The sequence below is a fragment of the Microcaecilia unicolor genome, chromosome 7 (assembly GCF_901765095.1).
Source record: "Microcaecilia unicolor chromosome 7, aMicUni1.1, whole genome shotgun sequence".
NCBI lineage: Eukaryota > Metazoa > Chordata > Amphibia > Gymnophiona > Siphonopidae > Microcaecilia > Microcaecilia unicolor.
In genome coordinates this window covers 108,947,044-108,968,593 of record NC_044037.1, presented here as the reverse complement: position 1 = coordinate 108,968,593, position 21,550 = coordinate 108,947,044, and the positions used below count along the sequence as shown (strand labels likewise).

Below are 21,550 nucleotides of genomic sequence, written 5' to 3'. Positions count from 1 at the left end.
GATACACTCATTGAGAGCTGCCATCAGTAAAGGCTGAGGGGCCGGTGTGGGCTCAGGTTGCTGAACCATCCTGGGTGCAGGCACAGGATCTCGGCTACTGGGAGACACACGCATCGGCAACCTCTTGAATGGAGGGGGAGCGCTCCTCCTTGCACTGACGCTTCTCGGGTGCCGGATCCCTCGATGACCTGGAGCTCCCGGCACCATGTGTCGAAGGAGATCGGTGTCAGTGAATCTTGGCCTTCGCCCAATGCACCTCACCGAGACTCCTCGATGCTGACGAGGATGACGTCAAATCCTCAAGTCACCTCAGGGTTGGGTCCAACGAAGGCTGGTCCCTGGGGGGCCTGCACAGCAGGAGGCCTCGAGGCAGGTGGAGACCTACTTGACGCCTCACTGATCCTAGTGTCTCTGGGCCTCGCAGCAGGCATCCCTACCTAGACTCCCGATGTTGATGCCTCCCTCAACGCAGACGTCACCGACCTCGATGCCAATGCTGAAGGACTGGATCGAGCTCCAAAACGTTTCTCTCCCTGAGCCTCTTGGGAAATTTGCATCCTTTTCTTCATACGAAGACAACAGACACAATTGCCGGTGGTCGGGCCCAAGTCACTGAATACACCAAGAATGTGTATCAGTACTGAAGCTGGTCCGGTTGACCGGAGTACAACGTTTTAAGCCACTGGGAGTCATCGATGACATGGAAGGGAAGACGACTTCGGCTAAATTAAAAGGCTCTATTGTGCCTAAGAAAAAAAAATAAAGGTACAAAAATGGGGAAACTCCGACTGAGCAAGCCTAAATGCGGCCCACAACTAAAAATAAAGAAAACTTAGATGTGGGGCGAAACAAAACTAAAGAGGATAAAGGGTTTGGTTTTTAAAAAAAAAATTTTTTTAATGAAATAAAATAACTAAAGGAAAAACCGAAGAAACAGTCATATGCACAGAATTAGGCTCTTTTCCTGGGCGCAAAAGGGAGCTGCAGAAGAAACCAATGCTCCTTACGGATGGAAAGGTACTCTGTGCATGGGCAGTGGGGTGCAACACAAGGCTATGGCAACATTTTGCTATCCAATTTACCGGTTCCTGGGCCGACGCGGATCGTCGACCCACTTTTGATAATAACATAGCCTGCTTGTCCTCGGAGAAACTTTATTACACTTTGTCAGAAGTTGCATTTAGGCATGAAACTAAAGGGTGTGGATCTGGTGACTAATGCAGGGGGACTAGATCTGATTGCTTTTTTAGCATCATCTCAACCAGGTTCACCCTTCCTGTCACTTTTATTAAAGAAGTTGATAAAGTGAATGTACTGAAAATATTTTTTCAGGGGGGGGGAAAAGAAGTTCCTCCTTATTTGTTTTTAAAAACAAATAATCTGTTCCCTGATGTATTCAGAGTAACTGAAGCACATAGAAGACAGCTTCTCCAACTGATAATACTGCAGCTTCATTTTTGCTTAGGTGTCCTTGTAAGTGGCCTGATTACTCACCAGGGACAAGATAATATTTTCGGTCTACTAGAATTGGAGAATTCCTGAAAAGATAAATAACTTAGGGGACCGTTTACACAGCCGCACCAGCGTTTTTAGCTCATGGTAAAAATCAGCTGGCGGTAAACACCGAGATGCCCATAGGCGGTTAGCTTAGCAGAGTTTAAAAAAAAGGTTTGGCCTGCTTCCTAGAGGAAAAGTCCATAGACCATTATTAAATTGGACTTGGGGAAAATCCACTATTTCTGGAATAAGCAGTATAAAATGTTTTGTACTTTTTTGGGATCTTGCCAGTTATTTGTGACCTGGATTGGCCACTGTTTGAAACAGGATGCTGGGCTTGATGGACCTTTGGTCTGTCCTAGTATGGCAATACTTATGTACTTATGAATATAATGGGCGTCTCAATGTTTACCGCCAGCCGATGTTTACCATGAGCTAAAACCGCTAGCGCATCTTTGTAAAAGACCCCCTTAATTTTCTTCTTATGTTATTGTAACTCAGAGGCTTTATAGTAGGGGTTCTAAAGAATATTTTTGGACTTTTTTTGTATTTTTTGGCGCCTTCTCTCTCATTGCTATTTGCATGTTCCTTTTGTAAAGTGTTTAAAACTGATCGGTAAATTTCCCGAGTTTACTTTGTAACTGAATAGATATCCATAAACATAAAATAAAAAAAAGAGAACACACATGATCACCATCTATGTAGCAAACCTATTATATCAAAATTGCAGTAACACCCAGGACTCAAACAACAAAAAAAATCTACCTATGAAAAAGCAGCACTACCAATACTACAACATGCTCTAAGAACAGTGGTTCTCAAACCTGTTCTGGGAGACTATCAGCCAGTCAGGTTTTCAGGATATCCCTAATGCAGTGATTCCCAAACATTTTTGGTTCAAGGCACCCTTAGTGTCTGAGAAATTTTTTGCGGCACCCCCCCCCCTCCCCCACACACACAGGTCTTTACTACCACCTCCCCGCTACTACACATGTCCAGTATTTCTCCCTCTCTCCCCCATGCACCATCTCTCTCTTCCCTCCACCCCTATGTCCAACATTTCTCCCTCTTTGGCCCCTCTCCATGCAGCATCTCACCCTCCCCTAGACCCCCATATACAAGATTTCAACCCTCCTTCCCCCTCCAACTCATGTCCAGCACTTATGCCCCTCGTTCCTCCTGCAGCATCTCTCCTTTCCTCCACCATCCCACCCACAATTCTCCTTCTGTTTGAATGGGTCCCTGGCAGTGACAGCGATTCCCACATGGTGCCTGTCGCTAACCCAGAAGCCTCCCCTTGGTTTCGTGATTTTTTTTTTTTTTACTTGCCATTCTCACAGGGCAGGATTAACTGTGCTTACCTTTATCTCTTTCTCTCTGCCAGCTGCGTACAAACGTTTTCTCACCGACAGAGGACCGCTGTTTTCCTGCCACACATGGCTGGGACAAGCTACCAATCACAGCTCAGCTGTGACTAGTCACCGGAGCCTGTCTGGCGCCTAAAAGGGCGATCCTGATTTGGAAACAAAGAGCCTCATTCCTTGCTTCCCAATTAGGATCACCCTTTTAGGGGCCAGACAGGTTCCATGACCAATCATAGCTGAACTGTGAGTGGTAGTTTGTCCCAGCCATGTAGATTTCCGGAAACTCCATACAACTTTCTTTGAATATGTTGACATATTAAGTGATGTCCTGGCACTTGCCTGTGAAACTCCCATCTGTCCAGCAGCACCCCTGTGAGTTCGCCGCAGCGCAGAATTTGGGAAACACTAACCTAATGAATATTCATAGGAGAGAATTGCACATAATGGGGGTACTAGGTAAGATCTGAGAACCTTTGCTGTACAACAGCAATCCACTTCCTAGGAGGTACAGACTGGAACACAGTAACATAGTAGATGGCAGCAGAAAAAGACCAGTATGGTCCATCCAGTCTGCCCAACAAGATAAATTCATCATATGAACTTACTTAAATTTGCATTATCCAGACTGCAATAGACTTAGATACAAATCAATTTATGCATTCAGTTTTTCTTACATAAGTACACAACTGTGGAACGCTTTGCCCAAACCCGTGAAATCTATCCACAACCATCTTAACTTCAGGAAGTCACTGAAAACCAACTTGTTTAAGAAGGCCTACCCCCTGACCCAAATTAACTTTCTACTTCCTGCGACACAGCAAAACTATGGATCGTATTGGACTTTTATCACCACCCCCTCTTTATTTCTTTGTTGCTTTTATTTAGGTTGCTCATATGCCTACTACTATATTGTGTATTTGTATTTTACCGAACCGGAGCCTGCCTCTACGGTATTGTGTAAGCCACATTGCACCTGCAACTAAGTGGGAAAATGTGGGGTATAAATGTGTTAAATAAATAAATAAATATGTGGTATGAAGTGATCAGGTGTGTAGCCAGACACCCAATTTTGGGTGGGCCTGGGCCCAAGATGGGTGGGCAGAAGAACTCTGCCCTTTCCCACAAGTGATTTGGTCTCTCCCTCTCTCGCCTGCATGCCATAACCCTCTGTTGCCCCAGGTACAATAGTCGTACAATGTACTACCTAGACTGTGAGCCCAATAGGGACAGACCCAGTACCTGTAAAACATGAAGCTGTAAACCGCTTAGGTCTAAGCAGTATACAAATAATCAAATGAATGAATGAATATGGTCTCTCAAACATCTCCCCTCCCCCGCATACCTTTTAAATAGCAAGTTTTCACCGGCAGCTAGCAGCAACTAATACACACTGCTCATATTGACCCCACAGCTTTCTCTCCGATTCAAATTCCTGTTTCTGCATAGGCGGAAATACATCAGAGGGAAGGCTGTAGGGTCGGTGCGAACAGTATGTATCAGTCGCTGCTCGCTACAGGCGAAGATCTGCTATTTACAAAGTATGCAGGACGGAGAGTTGTTGGGAGTTTTCGGCTGGTGGGGCTTGGATCCCTGCCAGCCACATCATAGGCATGCTGCTACTAGGTGGCCCTGAGCCCAAAGTGGGTGGGGGCCTGGGCCCACCCTTGGCTACACCACTGGAAGTGATACATCATATGTATACCGGATCTTGATTTATTCTTGCCTTTTTTAGGGCTTAGCCCGTAGAAGTCTGCCCAGCACTACCCTTGGTCTAAAATTTCTGAAGTTGTTGTCATAGCTCCTTAAAAGCTCCACTCAAGTCTATTCAGTTTCGATCAGGGCACAAACCATAGAAGTCTGCCTAGCACCAGCTTTCATGTCTAATCTCCCCTAAGCTTCTTTAGATCCAATCCTTCTAAACAGGATTCCTTTATGTTTGTCCCATGCATTTTTGAATTTCGTTACAGTTTTCATCTCTATCACCTCCCATGGGAGGGCATTCCAGGTATCTACCACCCTCTCAGTGAAAAAAAAACTTCCTGATATCATTCCTGAGTTGGTCCCCTTTCAACTTCAATTCATGCCCACTAGTTCTACCATCTTCCCATCTCTGGAAAAGGTTTGTTTGCGGATTAATAACTTTCAACTATTTGAACATCTGTATCATATCACCCCTGTTTCTCAGCAAGTATCTCCATGTACGTCTTGCTATGTAAACACCCTACATTTTCGTTGCTTTTTTCTGAACTGCTTCAAGTCTTTAAATCTTTAGCAAGAAAACAGAACAAGTCAGACTAAGACAGATCACTCACTTCTGTCACAGATGCAGAACACAAAACAAGTTGTTACCTAATACAGAACAAAGGGTTGCAAATTAGAAATGAAATATATAGACACAAATCGAGCTGGGAACCTCAGGACACCAGGCTCTTTATGAAGTGCAATACTGGAGGCACAGAAACAAAAATACATTTCCTCCCGTACTATGCAAAATACAAAGGTTTTCAGAGACCTGGAGTAAACAGAGACAACACATCATCAAAAGACGCAAATGCTCATGAAGAACTCGGCTCAACCCTCAGAGAAATATGGCAAACAGCAATGAGTTCAGGTATTCTGCCATCTGGCCAGAAATGTAACCTGAATAGGAACAGTGCAAATCGGCAGCAGAACCCGGGAATTATCTTCTTTACTGATCCTCCCATACTCTGTAATGTTACTTTACCGTTACTAATAGTACACATTTGTTTTCTGTTATTTTATTTAATTAACATATCACATTGGTGATGCATGTATGAAGTGTCATGCCAATGAAGTTTACTACATCTGAATCCAAGAGAGAGACACAGTGAGACAAGCAGGAATTGTAACTGAAGGACACTACACAGACTGTAATTTCAGAAGTCAAAGTGATCCTGTGGTGACAGAAGGACTTCCCGGTCTGGGAAACAGTCAAAACATCCATCTTACGTACTTGTAATCATATAAGGGTTCTTTTACTAAGCTCTGTTAGGCACCAATGCATGCCTAACGCAACAAAAATGCTTAACGCAGGATGCACTAAAACCCTGTTAGTTTTGCTATCTACCTGCGCTAAGTGGAGGAGAGGCCTAGTGGTTAGGGTGGTGGACTTTGGTCCTGGGGAACTGAGGACCTGAGTTCGATTCCCACTTCAGGCACAGAAGCTCCTTGTGACTCTGGGCAAGTCACTTAACCCTCCATTGCTCCATGTAAGCCGCATTGAGCCTGCCATGAGTGGGAAAGCGCGGGGTACAAATGTAACAAAAATAAAATAAAAATAAGTATTTATTTTTCTTATTTTTGGGGGGAGGGCTGTGTTGTAGTGGAGAACGGGCATGGATGCGGTAATTAGTCAGTGTTGGTTAGCACATTCATAATGAGGAAGCCCTTAACGCGACACAAGCTCATGAAGGGCTTTTTGGGGAGGGGGGGTTAGGGGGCTAGATCTCCAGCCCCCCAACCCCCCACCCCAAAAAAAAAGTCCTGGTAGCCGGTGGGTCACAAATCAAGCCCCCCCCCAACCTAGTGGTCTAGCGGCCCTTTTCTCCCCCCCCCCCCCCCCGGTACCTTTGTTGGAGGAGGGAGGTAGTACACTCCCTCTTCTTCCACTGCTGCCTTGAAAATGGCGGCGCCCAGCCCTGCCCAGTGCATTTTGGATGTGCTGGGTGGGGCTTCACACAAGAGAAAAACTCTCATATATGGTGTGAAACCCCGCCCAGTGTATCCCAGGATTCACTGGGCAGGGCTAGGTGCCACCATTTTCAAGGTGACAATGGAAGAGGAGGGAGTGTACTACCTCCTTCATCCAATAAAGGTATGGGGGTGCGGAGAAGAGGGCCGCTAGACCACCAGGGCTTTTGGAGGGGGGGCTAGGGTGAACTTGTGTCAGTGGGGGAGGTGGGGTCAGGGGGACTGGAGGTCCGCCAGACTTTCAGCCCCCATTTTGCTGGCTTGGGGGGGGGGGGGGGGTCAGGGCTCCTGCTCCGGTGTGGGGGGGGGGCTGTATTGGGGGGCCTGCTAGCCCACAAATGCATGCTGGGTAGGGCTCATCATTCCTCCCCAATGGTCTGCAAACCCTTATGCCAGCTCCAAGCTGGCATAGGGTTTGCCGTGGACAGCACGCCAGTGTTTGGTGCGCTGCCCACTGATCTTTGGGGAGGAAAATGTTTAACATGCATTTGCGTGCTACTTGTGCTAAGAGCCCTGTTTAGCATGCATGTGCATGCTAGTTGCAGTCAAGAGCCTGCGAGCACGTTGTTTCATGTGCTCAGGGGCTTTGATCATGGGGTGGTAGCAAACGCAGGAGTTAATATGGCGCTAATAGCCTCCAGTGCCTGCATTGCTTCTGGTCATCAGCCCAAAGAAGGGTGCATTCAAGCACTACCTTGCTGACAAGCCAAGTTGAACTTCCCTCTTTTCCTTTGCTCTCTGTCTCTTTACCTGGCTTAGTATCAGCGGGAGGTGATAGGAGCTCCCTGAGGTGAGAATCTTTCACATCCTCTACCCAGCGGAGATCCAGCAGCCTGAGGCAGGGAAATGAAGCAGTGCACAGAGCTGAGACAGAGGACCAGGTACAGCCAGACAGCAACAGCTCTTTTAGCCCTACAGTGAGAGAAAGAAGCACACTACAATTCAGTTTAGGAACTATCAGATCCTGCCTCTGGGGCCGATGCAGAAAGCTAGCGTAGACGCAAGCATGTGGGTAGTGCAACATTTGTACACAATTTTCTGGCTGTGCAATGCAGAAAAGGATTTTGTGCAGAAGCTAACCCTGTATAAAACTTCAAGCAAGGAGTGAAACTGTAGCCAAGTGGTTAGAGCACTGGTCTTGTAATCACAGAGTGGTGGGTTTGAATCCCAGTCGGGCAGTAAAAAAAAAAAAATGGTGGTGTAGAAGGGTTAAGCTCATTCTTTTGCAGTAGTGTCTGAAGATATTTTTAATACCTGTTCTTTTTTGATTGATGTGCTAATCTCTATGGGCCCCCAACACTGATCTCTCACAATAGAGATGATGCTCCCTGATCTCTAATCCCCTAAAACTTCTCCCCCTGCCCTCACCACAACCATCACAAAAAAATCCCTGGTCGTCCCTTATTTAGCAGACTGACCTCACAAGATGCATTTTAGGATGCACCACATAGGATCAATTCCCTCCACTATAGAAGATGGCAACATGGAGACAGGAACAAGTAAGTATTGCTCCTGCCTCCTCTTTAAGATATGTGACAGGAGGTCCTGGGGCCTGCCTCTAGGATTGGGGGGGGGGGGGGGGTCCAAATCCACCAGGGATATTTTTTGATAGTTGGTGTGGGGGGTGGGGGGGGGGAGAGGATCAGGGGGCATCTTTATGAGGTAGAATCGACCCAGATTCAGAGGGAAGCAACATGCTACAGTGGTTAGGTGCAACTGGAATAGGATGACAAGTATGGCAATGATTTTCATCTTTTTTGTTGTCAAGACAATTTTGTGTTAACAAGAGGACAACAACAATCCTCCTTTTTTTGATTCAGAATGTGGGGTTCCTTAGGGCTCTGCGTTATCCACAGCTTTTTTAAATATCTTTTTAAGACCTTTATGTGTTACTTGGAAGTCTGGGTAACATCCAATTCTTTTGCAGAATCAAAAAATCTATTGTATAAAGTATTAATTTGTTGTATTTGTTCTTGAAAAAAAACTGTTAATACATGGTTGAAAGCTAATTACTTAAAACTGAACATGGCAAAATACACAAGTGATATTCCTAGTAGGTGGTCCGGTTACTAAATGTTCCAAAATCCTTCTAGATGATATCAAAATTCAAATTACTGACACTAGGAGTACTTTTGGATTCTAGACTGACAATGAAAGAGCAAGTACAATTCTTTGGGGTATTCACAACTCTCTTTCACTTTGTAATCCACGTCGAGCTGTCCAGGTTTCATGGAATATAACTACTTATGTCATATTAGCATAGGGTCTAAGATCTTAATAATGCAGATATGTCTAGTGCATTCGATGTAGTAGATCATAATATCCTACTAAACATACTAGACAACTTTGGTATATGTGGCACAGTCCACAAATAGTTTTAAGGATTCCTGAAATCAAGATCTTACAAAGTGAAAATGAAAGGAACCTTATCCTCTCCTTGGTCACCGGACTGCGGAGTCCCTCAAGGTTCTCCATTATCACCCATTCTGTTTAATGTAATAATGTCACCACTGGGCAACAGACTAGAAACAGCAGGATTCAAAACATTCATCTATGCTGACGATGTTACCATATACATAACCTTCAAAAAGAACATTAAATACATCTTACAAAAGGTAAACCTTGGCTTAAATTTGATGGAAACCTGGGCCTCAGCATCCAAACTAAAGTGAAGTAAAGAAAAAACTAAATTCATGGTCATTACCAACCTATTTGACCAAAACAACTACAACAGTTTCACAACTGACAACACTTCATTCCCCATTAACAATAATCTGAACATTCTAGGTATAATTATAGATAAACATTTAACTTTTGATCATGTTTCCTCAGTAATCACAAAATCTTTCAGGTCTCTTTGGAAATTAAAAAGGATCAGACCCTATTTCCCATCAGAAACATTCAGACTATTGGTACAATCAATAACATTATCCCAATTCGATTATTGTAATGCCATATATGCTGGCTGTAAGGAGTACCTATTGAAAAAAAAAAAACTCCAAACAGCTCAAAGCACTGCAGCCAGGTTCATATATAAAATCTCTTGTTTTGAAAGTGCCTCCCCTTTATTAATCAAATTACACTGGTTTCCCATCAAAGCGAGAATCACCTTCAAATTATGTACCTTTATCTTTCAAATACTAAATGGCACAAGCTCCAGACTATATGGTACCATTAATAAACTTACCTCAAAGAAACACTAAATATGAGGCAAGAAACTATCTCAGACTACACCTTCCAAACTGCAAAAAAAGTGATCTACAAAACTGTCCACTCTGCAGACTTCACTTACCTAGGAACCAAATGGTGGAACTCCTTACCACCCAAAATAAGAAATATACAGGAATATACTAGATTCTGCAAAATCCACAAATCATTCCTATTCAAACAAACCCTCACAAAGAACGACCATATCTCAAACAATTATTACCTGAATTGGTTATTACTTTATTTACCATTAACTTTCTCTTTGCTTCATATATAATTTCTCACTCATAATAGATTTTCTAAATGTTAAACATCCATAGTTATCCCAGTATGTTTATCATATTGTATTGTAAAATTTGATTCTTACAACAAATTACTTTCTCAGGCATTATTCTTTGTTATGTATCCTATACTGTTTATTGTAAGCCACACTGAACTCAAACTTGTTTAGGATAATGTGGGATATAAATATCACAAGTAAATAAATATCATGCACTTATGTCATGTTATATCATGTCAGATGATAGGTGTGAACTTCTACAAACTGAAAATTGTGAGAAGAGTGAGGGATTACTTAACATATGCTAACTTTAGATTGATAATCCAGAGTATAATTGTACCTCATTTCAACTACTGCAATAGTTTATTACTTGGATCTTCTAAGAAAACCTTGAGATCATTGCAGGTGGCACAAAACACAGCAGTACGTGTCTTAGATAGCCTCTCAAGATCTGACCATGTTTCTACTTCTTTAGTTCGCTTACACTGGTTACCCATAGAATTTAGAATTTAGCACAAAGTCTTATTGTTAGTTTTTAAAGTTTTGATTAACACTATACCAGAGGCAGTCTCCTCGAACCTGCATTTGTACCAATCAACCAAGGCTCTACAATCAGCTGATTCAAATTTAGTGGCTGTACCTTCCTTCCAACTCGGTTACACAAATATAGGAATTCTATTTTTTATATTGCTAGCCCTTAGATGTGTAACACTCTGTCATTTTCTCTATGATCTATTAAGAACAAAGAACTGTTTAAGAAACATTTAAAGACGTGCATTTCAGAGAGCTTTTGGTGCTAACTCACAGACTATTTGATGAGAAAAATATTTTCTGCTTAGTTAATATTTGGTGAAGTATTATTTGAGGTGAGAGGTTTTTAATTTTAACTTATGTATATTAATTTGGTGTAATGATGTATGTTTGTATATTTGTTTTATTTTAAGATTTAATTTTTATATATGTATTTTATTATGTATGTTTTATTGTTAGCTGTGAGGATTGTAGATCATGTGGTTTATACATTTTTAAATAAATAACATTTTTTTTAAGTATCCCTTCCTGTCAGTATGTGAGCCAATCCTCACTTATGGAGTGACAGGAAGGGAGACATCTTGCTCTTTAATGCATGCAAACAGCTGCATACTCCTGTGGCAGTATGCACTATTTTTTTTCTGACAGTGCCCACTTTTTAACATTGTGGTAATTAGCAAGCTATTTGCTTACTGCATAAGGAGCAAACTTTGTGTGTTCAGCTTGCATTAAGAACTGGTGTGCTAAGCCAATACCAAACAACTCTATTGCAAGCTTTCTGCAATGGTTCTTCTGTGCATACAGCAGTCACTGAACAGTTGGCCTGTCAAGCACCTGTCAGTTAGCAGTTGTCTTTGTAATACTAGCAGTCAAAACCTCTTTGTACAGTTGGACTTTATGTCACAGTTTGTCCTTAAGGTGTCTCCGAAGATGGAACAGAGGTTAATCTTTATTGAAGCATCAAATTGAATAAAGACTAGACACAGAGCTGTGTTTCAGCATGTAACATCTGCTTCAGGAGTCACAGAAACTCCTCTGTATACTGCTCATAAGAGCACTGGAAGTATAAAGAATACATATAAATAAAACATCCAGCGCTTTGGATATAGAGCTCAAAACAAATAGTTGTGTCTGATTAAATCAGTGCAGAAAAGCTCTATTATGAGCAATATACAGAGGAGTAACTGAAATGTTTCTGCAAGTCTTGAAGCAGATGTTACATGCCGAAATACAGCTCCGTGTCGAGTACTTATTTAATCTGATGCTTCAATAAAGATTGATCTCTTTTTTCATCTTCGGAGTCTTCTTTTGGACTTAGCCTAGAAGGCTATTTATACAACCCTACTCAATCGTTTTGTCTGTTTGACTTATGTAGGGGTGCTTCTTCTTCTTGTTTGGTTTGACAGTTAGTCCTTAGACAGATTTACATCCATCTTTGCACAACTACACATTACCAGTCAGAAGTTGAGGCATCAAAGCCTATTTTCATACTGTCAGATTATACAACAAACTTTCTGAATCTAAAAACTCAGTCACAACCAAATGCTTGCCACATTCAGAGCCTAGTGTATTCCTCTCTTACCCTGCAGTCGATTGATAAGCCACATAAGTTGTTTCTTGGAAATATTGCTCCAGCTGAGGTTCAGACTGCTTGGCTGCCGCCGCACAATACCACTCAGCATGGGGGGAGTGATGGACTTTCGCCGGCTCAGATCGATGTGTGTCCAGAGACACTTGTCACAACACCTATCGCAATAGACAAGGGAGGAATAGGCAAAGCAAAGGATCAGAACAGATGGAAACGTGATATAATAATCACTCTGAGGATAAATTTATAATAGGTCACCTAATTAAGAAAGGCAAATAGATACCTATTTTATAAAGTCAATGGGGAGGTAGTTACATCATTCCTCACAGTGGTAACTTAATCAGCAAGCTGCAATAAGAGACAGCTTAAAAATTCTGCTGATTGAAAACCTTGTCGTTCAGAACAGCTGTAGTGAGATTAAAAAAAAAAACCTGACTAAGGAAAGGTCAGTAATGTCCACAACAACAAAATTAGGCAAGGGACCTTAAAAAAGTTTCTTCAGATTGAGAGATAAGGAGGCAGTGGCAGAAGCATTCAGCAGTGGAGGGAAGACCCTGGATAGTGCACCCTACTCAGCATCAGATGCTGCTAGTGACTGAATCAGTGTGTCATCCAGACCAATACAGCAATAAGGGAGAAGTTGACCAAAAAGAAGAGGAGTTTTAAGTAGAGATCAATACCACAGTGAGGTAAGAACTGGTCTCAGAGTGCCATCATGATATAGCAGACCTGGGCAGTAGGGCAGAAGAGACAGAGTGGCATGTGGGGGGTCCAGGAGGCAGAAGCTGCAGTCCAAAGCAAAAGAATGGATAAAACTGAAGCCATTCCCATCATTCATTCCCACATTCTTCCTTTTTAATTCCCAGTCACTTTTCTTAGGTAGAAGAATTTGAACATACCAAATGTTATCATCTATTATCTCCTCTTCCAGCTCCATTGATTCTTAATGGCTGCTAATGCTCCATGTCAACATACTCCTGCCTCTTTCATTTCTCTGCCTCTTAATAGGTGTGCCTGACAGCTACTGAATGTTTGTCACAGAAAAGAGAGGGGAAGAGAGGAGGGTGGCTAGATAGCAAAAAATCTCCCAATCCAATCCGCACCCGAAAGGAGCCCAAAATAGCCCAAGCTATCTGAGGAGTGGGGAGGGGTGGTTCCCTTATGGTCATTACTGTGACAAGCTATGCTGCTGTGTGGTGTGCTTTCTCTCTTCTTCCTCCAATCCCACATGGTGACTGCTCACTGGTACCACCACCTCTCACAGGGCGGATGATGAGTCATCATCATTAACTGATAACCTCACCCCCCCCCACCTCATCCTCCTATTGGTCAAATCTGGAGCCAGAATGAGGCTCGAGATGCACCAAGCCTCATTCTAGCACCAAATTTGACAGAGCTGGAAACAGCCCAAAAAGTCGCAACCTATGTCTGTTGAAAAGTGCCTGCAGGAAACTTATTAAAGCCGCCCAATTGTTGGCAACCTTGGAAGGGAGGTGCAAAGATGGGGGAAAGGGGGGGGGGGGGGTTGTATCTACTGAGGGGTGGGAAGAAGTGAAGGGGCATTAATACAGTTAAAACAGTGTTGTGGGGCCATGGAATGCTAAGCATTTAAATACTATTCAAGGAACTTAACAGGATGTGGTGGGCGGTGGTTATGCTGAAGGAAAACACATTCAAGGGCCAAGAATGAGAGGTTGCTATTAAATGGGAGGGGGCTATGGAAAAAAAATGTTGAGAGCACAAGAGGGATTGAAGAATTATGAAAAATCGGCCTTATTCGAGGAAAAAAAATGTAAGGAGACCTCAGCAAAAGAAATTCTCCAAGAATTAGAGCAAGTAAGAAATAAAATTAAAGAATATCAGAACATATAGAGTTCCAGTTAGTCAGGCTGAAAGAGAGACTTTTTGAATTAAGGAATAAACTGGGGTTGTGGGAAAGGAGATTGAAAATGAGGAAGTTGCCCACTAATGTGCACAAAATTAAGGGGGAAGTGGATAATATGCACTACACTGATGAGACAAGCACACAATTTTTAGCAAGCCTCCCAATTCTAGAAAGCCTAGGAGAGAATAAAAACCTCTACTGGGTATGGAGGTGGAGAGGGTGACAAAAATCTGCCATAGATGAGGCACTGGGACTAGAAGGGCTCATGACATGATTCTATAAATCATTTTAGAGGAAGTAGGAGACCCACTGTCCAATTTGTTTAATAGTTTGTTGAAAAGTTAATCATTGCCACTTTCAATAAAAACTGCAGGTATAACTTTCCTCTCAAAAGAGGATACCAGTGCAGCGAATACAGCCCAAATTTCTTTACTGAATATTGAAAGTAAAATTCCTGGCCAAGATTTTGGCAATAAGACTGTCTCGCAAGATCTCACATTTGGTACATTTAGATCAGTCCAGCTTTATCCCTGGAAGACAGGGGGCTGATAATATAAAGAGAACATTCCCCTAAGTGTGGGCACCACACGAGGGGAGGGACCAGAAAGTGCTGCTAGCAGTGGACACTGGAAAGGCACTTGGCAGGGAAAACCGAGGGTTCTTGATGGGAGAAATGTAGGGAAGAGGTTTGGGGAAGTACATGGGTAAGAAAGATGTATGAGAGGCCAAGATGAGGGTAAAAGTTAATGGAGACTACTCTGAGCCATCTGACTTCAAGAGGGGAATAAGATGGAAATTATGAACAACAGAGGAAACAGGGAGCATATCCCATGGAACCACTAGCAGAAAGGATTGGGAGAAAAACAGGATACAAGAGAGATTAGAGTGAGCAATCCGGAGCATAAAATCGAAATGATTTCAGACAATGTCTTATTGTATGTAACACATCCCTTGCTATCCTTTCCGGTTATTGATAAAAGAACTAAGGCCTTTGAGAGGGTGGTGGGATTCTGCATAAGAATGAATGAGGCACTCAGTGTTTTGAATTTGCAAAGGCATTTTCCATTTGAATGGACAAAGGAATAAGTAAAATTACAGTGCATTAAGTTAGTGGTAGATTTAGGGAAATTAAATAAGTGCAATTATGGCAGTCTTTTAAAATATAAAAGGTCAAGGATTTTATTTACCACCTTTCTGTGGTACAACCAAAGCGGTTTACATATAAAGATGGACAGGAGAATTACCTGTCCTGGTGGGGTTGAATAACAGTAATAAATATGAACATGTTACTGAGGTTGCCGATCCTCTTCCAATTTTTGCCTTTGGACTCCCTAAAGGGGTGTTAGCTTCAATGCAAAACAAGATTTCTCAAATCATTTGGGGAGAAAGAAGTCTAGGGGGTCTTTTACAAGGCGCACTAGCATTTTTAGCACACGCTAAAGACGCCCATAGGAATATATGGGCATCTAATGTTTAGCACACACGTATTTTAAACATGCGCTAAAACCGCTAGCACTCCTTTGTAAAAGGACCCCCTTAGATACATTCTGTAAAAGAAGAGGGAAGGGGGTGGTTTGTCCTTGTCAAACTATAGGCTAAATTACTTAGCAGCATAGATGAAACATTCTGGATTGGGAAATGGGAAACTTTAACTCAGCTGCGAGGACAGAACAGGTGCAGCATGGTAACTATATCCTGAAATACTTACACTGTTAGAGGAGGAAGGATAGATGGATGGAAGTGGGAGCTCCAGAATCTGTTCACAAAACATTTGTCTGAGTGAAGTAAAGTTGAAGGAAATGGGCAAGGGGGGGGGGGTGTGAATAATTTGGCTTCAATTAAGCTATAAATGTAATTTCTGGTGACAAGAGAGGTAGGAAAGGAAGGGGTTAACATGGTTTGGCCACCTTATAGATTAAGGAAGGTATTTAAAATTTGCCAAAATTCAGGAATAGTAAGATCTGTCAGCAGGGGATTTTCTTTTAAGTAATGCAAATATAACATTTTATGAAGAAAAATGGCTTGAGAGTTTGTGAGGCTCAATGGAACACAAATGAAAGGGGTCAACTATAAAATGTTATAGCTTCCTGAAGGGAAGTGGGTTCATTAAATTTAACTTTATGAGAGCATGGGAAAAAGATTTAGGGGAGGAATTGGCAGAAACTACTTGGAGAAGGATATCTGCAGAAGTGGGTAAGGTTTCAGTGTGTATACTTATGAAGGAAAATACATATAACATACTTTATAGATGGTATATGACAAAGCTAGAATTGTCCATATACCTAGAGGTGTCAGAATGCTGTTGGAGGTAGGCGGTTTTCTGCAAAGTTAAAGGGGTTCTGGGAGGGAGTGGCAGAGAGTCTTGGACAATTAGCAGAAATCCTGGGTGAGAAAGGAATCAAATTCTTTTTATTGGGGATGGTATCAGAAAAAAAAATAAGACCTAAACAACATGCAGACATGATGTGTTGCTAGAAACGTGAAATTGTGGCATTTTGAAAGAAGAAAGAAGTGAATGGAAAAATTAACACATAAGAGGCATGAGAGATTTAAGGGGAAGGGGGAGGAATAGGAAATGTTGCATTGCTTCTGGAATGCAAGGGTCAAGAAAACATTCTGTAAGAACTGTATGAGAGAATTGGGGGCATTAGTGAAACTGCACTATATTGGATGGTAAGCAGAGTGATCCCTGGGGTGGAAACCAAGTATAAAAGGGCGCTTCATAGGAGAAAAGTGATCTTTGAATTATTGTTGTTGTCTCAAATGTCAAAATGTGCAAAATGGACAATTTGTATTGCATTTAGAGCTTTGCAGAAAAGTATTTTCAAGTGCTTACTGTGTTGCAGGAACAAAGAGCAGCAACAGCTTAGCTGCAAGACATGCAAAAAATTACTAAAGTAAACTGGATCACAATAAACATAAACGGAATTGGACAGGAAGCTGTTACCATGCCTCCACCCCACAGGGGTGACCATTTTTTTTGTTACATTTGTACCCCGCGCTTTCCCACTCATGGCAGGCTCAATGCGGCTTACATGGGGCAATGGAGGGTTAAGTGACTTGTCCAGAGTCACAAGGAGCTGCCTGTGCCTGAAGTGGGAATCAAACTCAGTTCCTCAGTTCCCCAGGACCAGAGTCCACCACCCTAACCACTCCTATATAAGAATGTGTCTTTCATTGAGACATGTTTATGTTTATTCAAGAGCTTGATATACCGCCATTACTGAGGAACAGATCAAAGCAGTGCACAATAAATAAAATTTTGCATAAAAAATGAAAGGAAAGAACGCCAATGACATTGAAGTGCGATATGCGGATGGTAGAGGGACAGAAATATTGGTTGATATAGATATATTTCCCCAATGGCAGAGTGGCACTTTCTTTCACAAAACATGGATGATGATAGCTGGTCTAGAGATAGCTCCAATGGTAATTGAAGGGCATTTCAGTTGGGTGGCTGATCCCATGTTGTGTAAAAGAGGGAATCCAGTGGGCTCTGCACAGAAAAGAAGCTTTTGGTTGTTTGGAGAGCCCTTCACCCGGGAGAAAGTTTACCCCATTTCTAGAGCCCATTTTACATAGTGCTGTCACTTATGTGTACAACTTACAGAACATTGTAATTTAGCACGTCCTTGCTATATCTGGGCATCCACAGTTAAGCCACACTTAGGGCTGGTGTAACTGCGGGCATCTAAATGTTAGGTGAACTGGTACCGGTTACACTAGGTGTTCTATAACAGAATCTGGGCTCCCAGATTCTTTTATAGACTAGAGTTTCTCTGTGTGGCATAGGGGGCACCTACAAGGAGGCACCAACTTATACCACTGCCCCCTTAATGTGGCAACAAGGTGCAGAAGAACAAGCACCAATGTGTGCTTTCAGTTTGGGTTCTGTCCCAACACGTTAACATGTTTGTTATTTTCAATTTGCCCTTAAACCTTGCAGAAGCTTCCTTCCTCTTGCAAAACAAGACAAAACCGACAGTTAAATTTGAAGGACTGACAAGAAATTCTCTCCACAAAATGTTCTATACCACCCCAGACCCTAATGAAAAAAGTCTTGCATTGTATACGTGTCAAAAGTGAGCAGCATACTCTCTGCATTGCATGGAATACCTAAATTAGCACATTAGCATACATTTTAATACAACCTGTGGCTGTGTCTTTCGCACCAGCTAACAATCACACACAACTCATCTCTGCACTGCTTGGTTCATACAACCTGTGGTAACTTTCTGCCTCAGCCCTTAGTTTGCTCTGCTCGATGGGCCTGGATGTGGGTGTGCAGGAATATGGGCCTCTCTTATATAAGGATTCCAACTTTCTGTCGATTTGTGGGAACAGAACTGCTCTCCAAGGATGAAAAATTCTAAAATTTTTCGAAAAGAAGGGAAAAGGGTTTTATTAATTGGGCTAGACTTTAGAGGCAGGAGGGATGGTGGTTAAGACTTTCCTCCCTTCACTGAGGAATAGGGACTTTATTTGGGCGTAGCAAAGTTATCAGCTGTAGCAGGTGTTTTCCAAGGACAGCAGGCCAAGTATTCTCACAGCAGGGTGACATCATCGACAGAGCCCAGTGCGGACGCTGACTAGTGAGATTATTGCAGAACTTTCTACCAGTGTCCCACCATGTATTTGATGGTGCCTTCCCGCCCAACTCACAAGTGTGGGTCCCTCAGTTATATTAGAGAAGTAAAGAATACAACTCCAAGGGGAAGGGGGAGGGTGTGTGAGAATACTTGGTCTCTGGTCCTCAGAGAACACCTGCTACAGGCGAGTAACTTTGCTACCTCCGAGGTAAAGCAGGCCAGTTGTTTTCTCAGAACTGGGAATCCCTAGCTACCAGGCTCACCAAAAACAATGCTAGGACAAAAGGGACACGAAGTAAGCTGAAACGATTTACATACTAGTTGTGAAGCTGCAGCCTGGAACTAAAGAAAACTGGGCCTAAGGGGGTGGAGTTGGATTCTAGACACCAAATAAATTCTTCAGGACTGCTTGCCCGAACTGGCTGTAAAATTGGGTATCCTACTCAAGGCAGTAATCAGACGTGAATGTGTGGGCAGATGACCCTGTCGCAGCTTTGCAAATCTCCTCTATGGAGACTGACCTCAAGTGGCCTACTGACGTAGCCATGGCTCTGACATTATGAACCTTGAAATAGCCCTCTAGAGTCAGCCCAGCCTGTACATAAGTAAAGGAGAAGCAATCTGCTAGCCAATTAGAAAGTGTGTGTTTGCCGATGGCTATCCCATCCGGATAGGGTCAAAAGAAACAAAAAGCTGGGTGGACTGTCTATGGGCTTTAGTCCGCTCCAGATAGAAGGCTAAGGCTCGCTTGCAATCTAAGGTATGCAGTACACGCTCACCAGGATGGGAATGTGGTATTGAGAAAAATGTTGGCAGAACGAATGACTGGTTAAGATGGAACTCCAAAACTGCCTTTGGAAGGAACTTAGGGTGTATGCAAAGAACTATTCTATTATGGTTAAACTTAGTGTAAGGTGGATCAGCTACTAGCGCCTGAAGCTCAGCGACTCTGCAAGCTGAAGTGACTGTCACCAAAAACATAACTTTCCAGGTCAAATACTTCAGATGACAGGAATCAAGCGGCTCGAAAAGGAGCTTTCATCAGCTGGGTGAGGACCCCATGACAGAGTTGGAGGTTTAATAGGGGGCTTAGTCAATAGTAAACCTCTCATGAAGTGAATAACTAGAGGTTGTACAGAGATGGGTTTACCTCCCACAGGCTGATAAGCAACTAACTACTCTTGTATGAACCCTTACAGAGTTGGTTTTCAAACCAGACTCAGAGGTACAGGAGGTATTCAAGCAGTTTTTGTGTAGGGCAAGTGATGGGATCCAAGACCTTACCCTCACACCAGACGGCAAACCTCCTCCATAAGGATTGCCATACTGGGACAGATCAAAGGTCCATGAAGCCCAGTATCCTGTTTCTAACAGTAGCCGATCCAGGTCACAAGTACCTCGCAAGATACCAGAACAGCAAAACAGATTTTATGCTGCTTATCCTAGAATATGCAGTGGATTTTCCCAAGTCCATCTTAAATGAGCAACAATTCTTACTGGAGTCTTTCCTGGAAGCCAGCAAAATGCGAGAGATGCTCTTTGGCAAATCTAACGATTCAAATTATATGCTCTTAACATCCAAGCCGTGAAGGCCAGGGATTGGAGGTTGGGTTGCAGAAGGGAACCCTCATTCTGCGTGATGAGGGTTGGAAAATATTCCAATCTACACAGATCTTCAAAGGACAAGAGGAAACTAGATCTGCCTCAGCCAGTAAGGGGTGATTAGGATCATAGTTCCCCTGTTTTGCTTAAGTTTCAGCAAACTCTTCTCTCTGAGAAGTATTGGAGGATAGACAAAGAGTGGGAAAGGAGTCAGGCTCTTTAAAAAAGACCAAAGACGCTGAATAAGAATAGCAAACTTTAATAAAAGGATGACTTTTTTCCGAGACTTACAGCAGCATCCAGAAGTGACAGAATTCACAATACCCACCAAAGGTCTTTATAAAGACCACTACGTTTTACTTTTTAAAGTTCACACTCTGAGGATCCAGATTGTTAGACATGCATACCAAGACTCCTGAAGAAGGCACTTCGAATGCCGAAACATGGTAACGTGTAAAGCTTGATATTCTTATTCAGCGTCTTTGGTCTGTTTTGAAGAGCCTGACTCTGTTCCCACTCTTTGTCTCTCCATGTGATTCCCCATGGGATATTGGTGTTCATTCCACTTCTTCTGTATACAGAAGACCCTCTCCCCAGTGTAGGTGAAATGCATCTGATGCTAGTCTGCCGTGCGATCCAAGCCTGGAACAGAACTGGGTGACTTTGTTGTTGAAATTAGTGGCAAAAAGATCCACTGAAGGGTGCCCCACTCTTGGAAGATCCTGCAGGCTATGCACATGCTGAGAGACCACTCGTCTGGTTGCAAAACCCTGCTCAGGCTGTCTGCCAAGCAGTTGTCCTTTGCTGGTAGGTATGTGGCTCAGAGGACCATTCCATGAAGGAGAGCCCATTTCCACATCCTCACTGCTTCCTGACACGAGCGGTAGGACCCCTTACCCCCCTGCTTGTTCACATAGAACACTGTATCCTGGTTGTCCGTTTGAATTAGAATAATGTGATCTGCAAATTAGTTAACAGAAATATAGCAAATCTTATTAAATAAATAAATAAATTTGGTTCTGCAGTTGATCTCTGAATGCCTTTAGAGCTATCCAAATGGCCTTTAGCTCGAGGAGGTTGATATGGAGATTTGTTTCCTGAGCAGACCAAGTTCCCTGGGTGTGAAGTCCATCCACATGAGCTCCCCATCCCAGTTGGGATGCATCTGTTGTTAGCATCTTTTGAGGTGGTGGGATTTAGAATGGTAGTCCCACAGTCAAATTTGATCGAATTGTCCACCGGAGGGCGTGAGTCAACTCTGGTGGAATCTGGATTATATCTGCTAAATGTAAGCCG

General features: G+C 42.8%; 1 protein-coding gene across 2 annotated transcripts in view; it reads right to left on the bottom strand.

Annotated features, from left to right (window-relative positions):
* FBXL19 (F-box and leucine rich repeat protein 19) overlaps positions 1–21,550 on the bottom strand; it is a 264,694-nt gene that overhangs the window by 118,246 nt on the left and 124,898 nt on the right. For both annotated transcript variants that reach the window (XM_030210686.1, XM_030210685.1), the window contains exons 9-10: positions 12,173–12,336; positions 7,323–7,484 (exon numbers count right to left, since the gene is read on the bottom strand). In XM_030210686.1, the coding sequence (XP_030066546.1) occupies positions 7,323–7,484; positions 12,173–12,336 (326 nt within the window). The remainder of the gene's footprint in view (positions 1–7,322; positions 7,485–12,172; positions 12,337–21,550) is intronic.